The 12,335-nt window shown below is 44.6% G+C and overlaps 1 protein-coding gene across 26 annotated transcripts in view; it reads left to right on the plus strand.

Moving 5' to 3' along the window:
- Tenm4 (teneurin transmembrane protein 4) overlaps positions 1–12,335 on the plus strand; it is a 739,850-nt gene that overhangs the window by 561,520 nt on the left and 165,995 nt on the right. For all 26 annotated transcript variants that reach the window (NM_001310762.1, XM_006507806.4, XM_030242547.1 and 23 more), the window contains 2 exons: positions 2,922–3,136; positions 4,588–4,798. In NM_001310762.1, the coding sequence (NP_001297691.1) occupies positions 2,922–3,136; positions 4,588–4,798 (426 nt within the window). The remainder of the gene's footprint in view (positions 1–2,921; positions 3,137–4,587; positions 4,799–12,335) is intronic.

A 12,335-nucleotide genomic window follows, 5' to 3' on the forward strand; every position in this document is an offset into this window, starting at 1 on the left:
TGGACCTTGGATCTAGCTGGCTAAATCTTGACTTTCACCCTGTGAACCCCACTGGAATCACTGCTCTTTGAGAAGGTCCCTGCACCCCAACACCACCAAGAGTGTCTCTCCAGATTTTTAATTCACCTCTCATGTATTTAATCCCCTGAGAAGTCATAGACTAAGAGGTAAAGAGGTTTCTCAAGTGACTTCATCTCTGACTGGCTTCTTAAGCATTCAGAGCCTCCTCAGTGTAGAGATGTTCTTAGTGTCATGAGACTCGACTGAGCTCATGTAAATGAGGGCCCTTAACACAGCTGGGACTCATTAACCTCTATCTCACTACTGTGTCTCCTACTAATACCTGTTATCTTCCAGAATGTACATGAAGAGCAGAATTTCATACACAGACTTTTCTCTCTACCAGTCTCTTGCCTCTTCCCCTTCCCTTTCCTCCACTGGTGGACTACACTTTGCAGTGGGACATTTTATATTCCAGTCCTCACACTTTGTGCTCAGAATTAAAAACAAGGAATCTTATGATCTGGAAAGACAAAGGCAGGTAGGGGTCTCTCTCTCTCTCTCTCTCTCTCTCTCTCTCTCTCTCTCTCTCTCGCTCTCTCTCTCTCTCTCTCTTTCTCTTTCTCTCTCTCTTTCAGCCCTGCCTAGCCCCAGCCCTGGCAATCTCAGGCATCTTTCCCATGAGCTCAAGGTGGTAAATGCTATTTACTCTTTCCTCTCAGCCACCAGTCCACACCAATTGGTCCAGTGTGAAGAGAGCATTTCTCTCCCACCTTGGGCCACATCCTTGAGGTGCAATGAAAGAAAAAACCCCTCTGTCACTTTTGTCACTTTATTAGGGCAAGTGCTACATGCACGCACACGCACACACACACACACACACACACACACACACACACACACACCCTTGCCTAAGAACCCTGCTGAGTTCTGGAGGGGGCGGTATCTCTGGACCCATCCTGCCCTGTAAAGATGCCTTCCACACTATGCTTCCTCTTTGCTGGGGAGAAAAGGAGCCTTGTTGGCTAAAGTGAGGGAGGAGTTTTCCATTATTTATTCTGATACAGGAGACATGTGAGTGTAGACAGTTCTCCAGTCCCCTTGGCTCCGACTCCTCCCTACTCTCAGGAAAGCAACCCTTGGAATTAGCAGGGTATGCTTCTTTCTCAGCCCTTCCTAGGCATAAAAGGTTCAGAGGGTGCTATGCTTTTGTTTGACACACCCCTTTAGTTCTGCCTCCCTGGGAGAACTTGGAGCTGAGGCTATACAACTTTCTACTGCACTATAGAAGGGTTACAGTCCTGGGCACCCACAGATCAGATAAAAAAGGAATGGGAATAATTCGCTCCCATCTTAATGCTTTGTGATTTGGGCCCCTGTCTTTGAAGTCCCATGACTCACAATGTGGAGGTTTGTGTGTCTTCATTTTCAAGGTAGAAGTCTGGAACGCATTCCACCCATAAGGAATTAAATGCAGAGTCTCTCCTGTGTTAATGATAGAATATCCGTGGTACTTTTACTGACAGCGTGCATTTTAACTTTTTTTTTTGTTGTTGGCACATTTTTAATTAAAATAACATTTAATGGTTTGAAGCTAAAAACCTGATGTTTCTGCCTAGGAGTTTATAAGGGAATGATAACATATGGAGAAGTTTAACATTTAAATTGAATTTTATTATTTAAAACAGTAAAATATTTTATGACTACAACAATGCCCTGCCAAACTCCATTTCAGCGTCAAACATGCTTTGTAAGGAGTCTTGCAAAGCTGAGAGCGGGGTGGGGGAAGACGCTGTAATTTCCCCTCTCCAAATGCTTTTTATAAAAAGTTCCACAAATGTGTTTTCTTTGCAAATGATTCTTGTTCTCTTAGAACATTTTGGAGCATCTCAACCCACATAAAAACCCTTAGACCCAGGACGCCCAGTGGGGGCTTACTACTGACAAATACAGTGGAGCCTGTTGACTTGATTTGGGTTTTTCAGGGTCCTAAGGGTGGTCCTTCCAAGGCCCCTGCCCCTCCTCCTCACTCATAAGAAGGCTAATGTCTGGCAGAAAGTTAGGGCTTATCCCTTGCACATGCGTGTGTGTTTAATTACTACGAAGAGGAAGTCTGGTAAGTCGCCTTCCTTCCTGGGGCTTGGTGCCCCCCCCCCACACACACACACCAGAAGCAGTCACTGCTGAGCACCCTCCACCCTTGTGGTACAGGGCTGAGGGCTGGGTTAAATTTCTAAGTATGCTATAGATTTCATAGCTTGAGAAGTTTCTTTAACCATTTTAATACACACTTTAAAAAAGGGGATACCCATTCCCTACTAGAACACAACAGCGTTTTCGGACATGTTTCCTCCCTTCTTAAAAGCCTTCCTTTTCATCTTTGTCAGTCTATAGCCTGGTTTCAAACCCAACCCTCCACTCACATATGAAGCTTCTGATTTTCACATGAAATAAAATAAAATACCTCCCTCCATTCCCATCGTGCCTCCCGCTACAGGGTTGGAAGTTGAATGACAATGCCTTACTCCCTCTGTCCTTTCTACGTTATCATACACACACGCACACACACACACACACACACACACACTCACAAAATCACAAAAGTATTCTCATGTGACCACCGATTATTTTGGGGATCAAAACATACTTTAACAAGCTGTGGCGTTATGCAGTAAACAGGTGGCCCTTTGGGACCCATACGGCTTTGGAAGAATGAGTAGTTTTAGCAGAACAATTTGAGCGTTACGGGGGAGAAACTTCTAGACTGTCTTACTCCAGTGGAAGAAGGGAGCAGGGTAGGGAGCCGGCTGCAGACCTCTCGGGTGAGAGGCAGAGTGGAGTCCTGGCTGTTGGGATGCTGTTTTCTTGTTGTGTGTGGCTAACCAGAACGCTCTTGTCTTCCCTTCCCTGTGTCTCGGTAGGAAAGCCAAGTAGTTTATTTCCAGAGGACAGTTTTATAGATTCTGGAGAAATCGATGTGGGGAGACGGGCTTCCCAGAAGATTCCGCCTGGAACGTTCTGGAGATCTCAGGTGTTCATAGACCACCCTGTACACCTGAAGTTCAATGTGTCTCTGGGGAAAGCAGCTCTGGTTGGCATTTATGGCAGAAAAGGCCTTCCTCCTTCCCATACTCAGGTAACTAGACTCCACCCCCTGAGGGACCTCTTGATCTTAACCCAGGCCTGAAGTGCAGCCAGCTCCTAAAGCCTGAAGGAAATTTCATGTTACTGTATAGGCTACTCATCCATTGGCCACTAGCATCCTGCCTTCCAGAAGAGTGAGGCTAGGTCTCTGGATCTTTTTCAGAGAACTCTAGGACACTTCACAACTGCCTTTCCACTACTACACCATCTCCAAAATCCTAGTCAATATGACCCAGAGAGGAAACCACATACTGTGCATGAATCCTCTTGCCGTAGGCAATGCAAGCTTGGGTCCACAATTTATCCTTTCCTTGAAAGTTTTGTCATCAATAAAGTGGGAAATAATAGTAACTGCCCTGCAGAATTCTCATAACAAGGAACACTCATAGAACCCTTAGCCTAGGAGCTGGCTCAAAATAAACAGTACTTTCTTTGCCTCTTGCATCCCCACCTTTCTTCAGGATTGCATATTTGTTTGGATACATATACCAGAAACAAAGAACTTAACCAAGTAGCTGGGAGTTTAGTTCGGGAACAATACAGATGCTTAGCATGCTGGACACTGAATCCTCTCTGACACCAAAAGAGAGGCAGAGGGAAGGAAAAGAAAGACATAGGATGAGGAGGAGTCATGTGTCAGAGAGAACAGAGGCCTATGCAAAACACACCCCCTGTGTGTGTGCATGTGCACAAATACTAGCTTTGGAGCTAAAGTCATCAAAACTGTAAATGTCCATCATCCATTCTCATTTTAGCTCCAGTATTAGCCAAAGGTCAGGTCACAGAACAATAGATGAGCCTGGTCCCTAGTGACCACAGAGCCACTACACAGTCCTGGACTTTATAGTATCAGTATTTTTGTTCAAAGTAGGCTAAATATCTTCCATCTACTAAAATCTAACTAGGTAGCTACTTGGAGTGAGGCGGCAGGACTTCACCCTCCCGATGTTCACACTGCATGGTGGGCTCTCCTGGAGCTTCACACCAACAGCCTTGGACCAATCCGTGCTAGTGTTCCATTGATGGAATGTTGAGCTAATCCAGTTCAGCCCATGACTAACCCAACCCTACTCAGTGTTCCATTCCCACTCCAAATTCCCAAGATTCCCATCTGTACTTACATGAACCTCCAGTGACCACAAAGTAGCTAGGTTGTTTCTACTGAAGTACCTGCCACTAAAGTAAACAAACATGTCTATCTTAATGTATACATGATCAAGTAAAGGCTTGCATGCCCCAAAATTAAAACAAAGCAAGACAATGAATAATCAATTCTGCCACGTTCACAAACGAGTTAGAAGAATATTACCATGACAACTGTAGATGTAGGGAGGACTTGTTTGGTCTTCCCTTCCCCTTTAGACGCCACAGGAGAAGCCGTGCATGAAGCTTGGAAGGTGGAAGTGTCAGTTTGTTGCTAACTTTACTCCCTTTGTGCTTTAGTTTGACTTTGTGGAGCTCCTGGATGGAAGAAGGCTCCTAACCCAAGAGGCAAGGAGCCTGGAGGGTCCTCAGCGCCAATCACGGGGCCCTGTTCCCCCATCCAGCCATGAGACCGGTTTCATCCAGTATCTGGATTCAGGAATCTGGCACCTGGCCTTTTACAATGATGGAAAAGAATCTGAAGTGGTTTCATTTCTCACCACCGCCATTGGTAAGCAGCTACCCTCTCTATTAGTGTCTTTGGGTAACAGGAAGGTTGTGTGGACTAAGCTGGTGCTGACAAGGGATTAGAATTGAATATGATTGGAATTGGAATTGAGTATCTTTAGCTCTTGCTGAGCATGCAAGGTCATCCCAAGTGGACTTGCTGGATAAGGTCCTCGAACCACCAGCTGCCTTTCAAGAGCTAGGATGCAAACCTCACATTCAGATAGGAATCCTGGATGGCAAACCACACAGAAGTCACGCGTCCCTCATTGGCACTTGCCTCCCACCTGCTTTAAGGTCTCACTTAGTTCAATTTGCTGACTTGCCATTTGGGTCTGGTTTGCTTTGGGTTTGTCTTTTACTTCTGAAACCAGCAGATGATGCACATAAGAGAAGAAAATAATGACTTGAAGAGAGAGTGAAATGGCAGAGATAGGGGCTGGCAGAGCAGGTTGCAGTTGCACTGGGGTTTCACCGAGAATAGAACTCTCCTGTTCTCTGACACAGAGCATGTCCTGATATCTAGAACTTAGCCAGAACATAGCTCCATGGCCTGGGGCTCTTGGACAGGAGCATTGCCTAGTGAAGGCTTTAGAGTGCATCTTGGCTGGGAGTCTCTCTCACAAGGGAAATGGTGTTAAATGAACATTTCTTGACTTAGTACTAAGTTTCCAGCATTCTTCAAAGATCCTCATTCTCTCTCTAATCAGCAGTAGTTATTTTCAGCCCATTTCCTTCTTATTTGTAGTTTTGCCTTTAGTATTGAGGCAGAGCGAACCTTTCTGTTAAATGGAGCATGGTTAATACACTTCTGTTATATTCTGCCTTAATATTTTGCCTTGGTGGCAAAAAAGCAGAGGTGGCATCCAACAACTGATGTTGATGAAGGAAATGGCCCTCTGTGTTGTTCTTGACTAGAAGTGTAGTCTGTCGTCACGATACACCTTGAATCTCCATGGGCAATGCCACTTGGTTGGTAAGGAATAAGCAAGAGCGTGACCTTTTCCTGCCCAGGTTTGCTTTAACAGGAACCTAGGCAGCTCAAGTCTTGTCAGCTGCCATACTATTGGTTTCTCTCTTGCAGTTCTGTCTGTATGGTGTAGGGAAAAACTGGCTTAGTCCAGAAGCCCTCCCGTGTACTTGACTTTTAACATCATACAGATTCTTATTCTTTTCCATACATTGGTTTCTTGAGATTGTGGAATCTGGGTCTGAAGAGATAGCTCAGCAGTTAAGAGCACTAGATGCTTTTCCAGAAGGCTCAACACCTACATGGTGGCTCACCACTGTCTGTAACTCCAGTTCTAAGGGACCCAACACCCTCACACGGACATATATGCAGGCAAAATACTGATGCACAGATAATAAAAATAAATAAATTTGCTAGGTGGCGGCAGCACGTGTGTTTAATCCCAGCACGTGGGAAGTAGAGGCAGGCTGATCTCTGAGTTTGAAGCTAGCCTGGTCCACAGAGGAATTCTGGGACAGCCAGGGCTATTCAGAGAAACCCTGTCTTGAAAAACAAATTAATTACTTGATTAGTTTAAAAAACATTTTGGAATCTGAAGCTGTGTCTTAGTAGCTATTGCTGACCTGGGGGCCAACATTGCTGCTCTCAATCCCTGCCATTAGAGGCTGGAGGCTGGCCTCAGAAACGACTAGGTTGTCACTTCTCAGGTTCTGCTGGCAGCAGTCACTACACATTTTCTTTCTTGCTATGGTGGCTTTAATTTAAAGACACAGTTATCACGTCCCACAGCATCCGAGTTCCCTAGTCTCCCAGCCTGACTCCATCTAGGCACAGTTCACAAGGAGGCACACAGCACTGGGCCCACACAGAGCTGGGAGTATTTACAGTCAGATTTCTGTCTTAATAGCTGAGTGCAAATAGGAAAGGTTGTTAATTTAAATTCCCCAAGAAAGCCATTTTAATTAGGGTATGCATCTTAAAACAGTAAGGAAATAGTGGGATGGATGTTCCTTTGCCGAGCCTTGGCTTGTCAGAGCATGCTAAACTGTTCTGTTATAATGAAGACCACGGTCTTGCTTTTTGCCCTGGTTCCTCTCACCTAGATGACCAAAGCTGTCCCTTAACCCTTTCCTGTATGCTAGAGCAGATAGGCTTGCTCATGCTTCCTATATATCAATGCACCGAAGAACGATCTGAGTGTCTGGGTAAAATGCAGAATGTACCCCAGCAGGCCTGAGGGAGCAGCACCCAGTGGAACCCACGCTAAGGTGCCTGTTTTAAGCCGAAAGGACTTCTAGCCATGGTCCTTCTCAAATGCCGCTGGACAAAGGAATCAGCTGATGCAAATAGAAGTTTGGATTCCTTGCCCATTCTTCAGAAACCCTGAGTCTGAGGACAGATCATAGAGCCCAGGGTTCTCTTGGTCAACAAGGCTCTGAAAACACCCTCCAAGCAACTAACTTCTGCCCCCCCCCTTCTCCTGTGGTTCCATGTTACTTCTGTGATTGTCAGACGCAGGCCAGCCCTGCCTGGAAAATTTTTCTTGAGTGGTCATTTGCAGTCCACGTTATGAACGTTAGAAAAAAGAGCAAAGAGAGCCTGGTACCCACTGAGCCACTGCACATCCCAGAGAGAGGGAAGCAGTCCCTTCGAGAGAGGAGGGTGCCCCCTCCCTCCTCTTCCATTTTCTCTCGCTGCCTTTCTGACCTGTCTGCCTCCCTTCAAGCTACAGTGATTGTTTAATGAACACTGTTTTCTTTCTTTTAATACAAAAACAGACTGCTTCTGATGTTGCTATTAATCCCTCTTTCCCGAGAGTCCCCAGGATTGAGTCCCAGCTGTCCGTGATCGTTACCTGTGAGCTGTGAGCTGTAATTTGTCTTGGCAGGTTAATTAAAAGTTTAGGCCTTGCTTTAGCAAAGTCATTATGGTCCCAATATACAATTATAACTCTTGGGTTTGCTTAACACACAAAGTGGAATATGACCCTCCTTTCATTACATGCTGAAACACAGATCGAGAATTTAAGAAGACCTGAGATGTCAGAATTCAGCGTATTTATGTCTGCTTGTAATTAAGTAACAGGGGAAATAATTGTGTCTAACGAATGGTTGCATTGTGTATGTTTTTGCTTTTCCCCCCATTTAATGTAAACCAGCTGATAACTCCCTAAATCAAATGGGTTTATCTTTTGCCTTGGAAAAAATATCTAAAAGCCCTTTCCAAACTGGATATACAAGTATTTCCATACAGAAACCTGATGTTGACATAATTCTCACAAAACTGGACCTATGCCACAAATGTGCATGAGTATGCACGAACGCATGCATGCACATACACGTGTGTACACTCCCACCGAAACCAAGCTAGTTTAGAATAAAATATGGCATCTGCTTTCAGAAATAATAGCCTTCCCCTAGCATAGGGAGATTTAGAACCAGAAAGGACTGTTTCTCCCCGACTCCCTCAAGGTGGCAGCCCTGCTGACCACAAGTGTTAAGGATGTCACAGGATCCCACCTGCATGGCAAGGCATACCAGGCCAGCTAAAGGCTAACTCACCTCTTACAGTTTGCAAAGGATTTTTATATTCATCTGTTGAGACTTATACTAACTCTGGAAGGAGACAACCCTCCTACCCACTGCAAATGAGGAAGGTGAGATCTGGGGATGCTGCAAGAAAAGCTAGATGTGATCTCACGCCGGCCCCTCTGGAAGATTTAGGCTTTCCCTCTTTTTAGCACGGGGGCCTCCTCACCTGGGTCAAACCTTTGTTCAAGGTTTTAGATTTAATTTGTTTTCCACATATTCATTGGTTCACTTACTCATCAAATATCTGAAGTACATGTAGCATGCACTGGGAACCATGCTTTGTCCTACATAACTGACAACAGCCTTAGACAAGAATGTGCATGTGTGTGTGCATGTGTGTGTGTGTGTGTGTGTGTGTGTGTCTGTGAGAGAGAGAGAGAGAGAGAGAGAGAGAGAGAGAGAACAGATATCAAAAAATAATGTTGGATGTTGTTCCTCCGACAAGGTCTTCCTGCGCTAACACCCCACCCCCACCCCGTTTAGGTTAGGCTAATTAGCCATCAAGCCCAGCCCTGGGATTCTGAATACGCTACACCCAAGCTTTTTTTTTTTTTTTTTTTTTTTTTAAGATTTATTTATTTATTATATGTAAGTACATTGTAGCTGTCTTCAGACACTCCAGAAGAGGGAATCAGATCTCGTTACAGATGGTTGTGAGCCACCATGTGGTTGCTGGGATTTGAACTCTGGACCTTCGGAAGAGCAGTTGGGTGCTCTTACCCACTGAGCCATCTCACCAGCCCCACCCAAGCTTTTTTATGCAAGTTCTGGGAGTTGAACTCAGATTCTGGTCCCTGCAAGATAAACACTTCACTCACTGATGTGTCTCCCCAGCTTTGAAAGAGATGTTTTCCCTTCAATTTAACTTTATAGATGAAGAAGCTGAGGTTCCGAGGGCTTAGATGACTTGCCCAATGTTATAAGCAAAGCCAGAATGGGAACTTGAATTCTAAATTCCCTTGGGTCCCCACTGTGCAAGAGACTCCCTATTTGTCATGGATATGATTTAATATTTTATTTCTGTTTGTGTTCTATGAATCATAACTTTTCCCTTGTTAGCTTGCCTCCAATTATCAGTAAGAACCTTACATCGATCCAGGAAGTTTTCTTGAGAAGTCATTAAAAAGACTATGGTGAAAAAAAAATCTTACAGTATCTAAAACTTTAAAAATGAGAATACCTTTCCCTGGGTGGCTTGCTGCCCTGAGGCCTGACAGGTTAGCAGCTTGGTATTTTGGGTCTCCAGCTAGCAACTTATCCTTCCCTTTGGGTTCGTGCCAAAGCATAAAAGGACAGATCAACCTGACACCGCAGCGAGGCAAGCCAAGCTGCCAAATAACAGAGGTGGCCTACGATTTAGAAACTCAGGAGAAACGAGAACCGCTGTTAGAAATCACTAGCCATGGGAGTTTTTATGAGGAACATGCGCTGGCCTTCCTGGTGCTAATTGAAAGGGCTGGTCTGCTTGTTTATTTTTGGGCAGCCACTGGAAATCAGTCTGTTCTATGTCCAGGCATTGGAAGTGGTTCAACTCCTTTCTTTCCTTCTTCCATCTTTTCTCCTCACTTTCATCCATTATCTAACCTTGCTTTTTTTTTTTTTTTTTTTTTTTTACCCCATGCTGAGTACCTGGAGAAAGTAGCTAGGAGTTTGGATTGATGGAGATGGCGTTCATATGGTAACCTCCTCTAAGACAAAGAAAAGAGCAAGGAAGGCCATTCTGGGAGGCACAGATCAAAGGGCCAAGAGACAGGAATGGGGAAGGGTATGTCCTGCTGAGTGGTTCCAGAGGCTCTTTGGCTAGAGGAACATTTAATCTGGTCCTTAAGGCGTGTGTGGCTTAGTCATATTTAAAGAAAATAGAGGGCTAGTGGGTTTGCTCAAGAGGTAAAGCATTTGCTACCAACCCTCATGACCTGAGTTTGATCCCTGAGACCCACACAGTGCAAAGAGAAAACTGACTCCCACGAGCTGTCCTCTGATCTCTATATGTTCAGTATGGTGCCTGCATATGCTCAGGAGACAGCACACACTACATAAAAACTTACTTGAAAAGATAGATACTCATTAACGAAGAAGAATAGAAAGTAAGTGGTAAGCCATCTATTCCAAGTTGTGGGTATGGCAAGAGCTACAGGTAGGTGGTTAGAAACCTAGGACCTGGCTGAGAAACTGGGCAGAAGTGAGTCACCCAGGAAAGCCTTGAATGGTACCCCAAGGAGGAAGCTAACTGCACCAACTAAGCATGGAAATAGGATTCTGTACATACAAATAAAATGATTAGAACCAGAAGCCTTCCTTCTGAGTCCTACATCGAGAGCCATTTGTTTATATGGTCCAGGGAGGTTGCTGTGGTTGGAGGCTGTGATCTGGGGCAAGGGACATCAGAGGTGACAGAAGGACTGTTGTAGTGGCACTAACCGTGTGTTCCCTGGATTTCCTCTAGTTTATTGCTTTTTGTTGCAAGGAACACTAGGTTCTTGCACCTATATTTTTGCCTCTCTACTTCATCGTAATCAGGTCCCTCCATGATTATCCAAAGTTTGCTAGACCATAGTGATTCTTTCTTCCCCTTGCTCTGATCAGGCACCAGCCTTTGAGTGTGTTCACAAGGATCTGGTGATAAAGTAGTTTGTATGAAAACCAGCTGGTGCACTTCAAAGAAGAAACCAAGAAAGCTGATTGAAAATTCATTCTGTCTGTAGTAGGCTTGTCTTTGCCCACCCCCGTCTCCTTCCCTTTGAGTTCTACTGTCAAGGAGAAAGTGAGCAGTGAAAAAGCTGGCTCTCTTGATACTAAACTAGCCTTCTGGTAACTGGCATTGGTACTTTGCGGTATTTCTAATGGAATTACTCCTTTGGAACAGTGCCCCATGAATTTGCCTCCCCAGATACAGTGATTCAGTCAGAGTATTGGTATCGTGGGATGAAATCGTAGGTCAATGGACAGCTCAAGTCAGCTTGTTGGAGATCGTGGCCCAACTCTGTTTGGAGGAAGAGCTGGGAGTATCAGAACGCTTCACTACTGACTGAAAAACTAGCCCCACAGTAGCTTCCCCTACTCCCCAAAGGCCCGGCTCCCCATTGCCCTATTCCTGCTGCTGCTCTGGGTGTCTTATCACAGACATCTGGGTGTTCTGAAAGCTCAAAGACAGGAAAGAAAGGGTAATGGAAGGATGCCAGTGGCTGTCCAGCAGCAGTAGGGTCTGCCTGTGTGGGAAGGACGTAGGCATGTGGCTAGTGTGTGAAGAGCAAGAACCAACCGTACTCAGGTGCCATTTCAGGGGCATTGATGTCTTCCTGTCACTGCTACCCCAGATGGTCCAGCAGTTTGGTGGTTACATCGGGGACAAGGCTCCGTCTACTCTGTACTCTGCCAGTCTTACTCTGGGATTTTGTTTTCTCTCTTTCTTTCTTTCTTCCTTTCTTTCTTTCTTTCTTTCTTTCTTTCTTTCTTTCTTTTTAGATTTATTTATTATTATATGTAAGTACACTGTAGCTATCTTCAGATACTCCAGAAGAGGGCATCAGATCTCATTACGGATAGTTGTGACCCACCATGTGGTTGCTGGGATTTGAACTCAGGACCTTCAGAAGAGCAGTCAGTGCTCTTAACTGCTGAGCCATTTTTCCAGCCCTGGGATTTTGTTTTCATAGTTGCTGCCTCATGGGCATAAGGTAGCTGCTACACACACACATACACACACACACACACATATATATATATACAACATACATACATAATACATATATGCAAACACACACACACAAACACACACATATATACAAATACACACATATATACAAATACACACACATATACATATACACACATACATGTACAAAACACACATACATACACAAACACATATACATAAATACATATATACATACTTACACACACATATGCAAACACACATACATACATATATACACACACAAATACACTCACACATATATACAAACACACATATACAAACA

This window comes from Mus musculus, chromosome 7 (genome assembly GCF_000001635.26).
Source record: "Mus musculus strain C57BL/6J chromosome 7, GRCm38.p6 C57BL/6J".
NCBI lineage: Eukaryota > Metazoa > Chordata > Mammalia > Rodentia > Muridae > Mus > Mus musculus.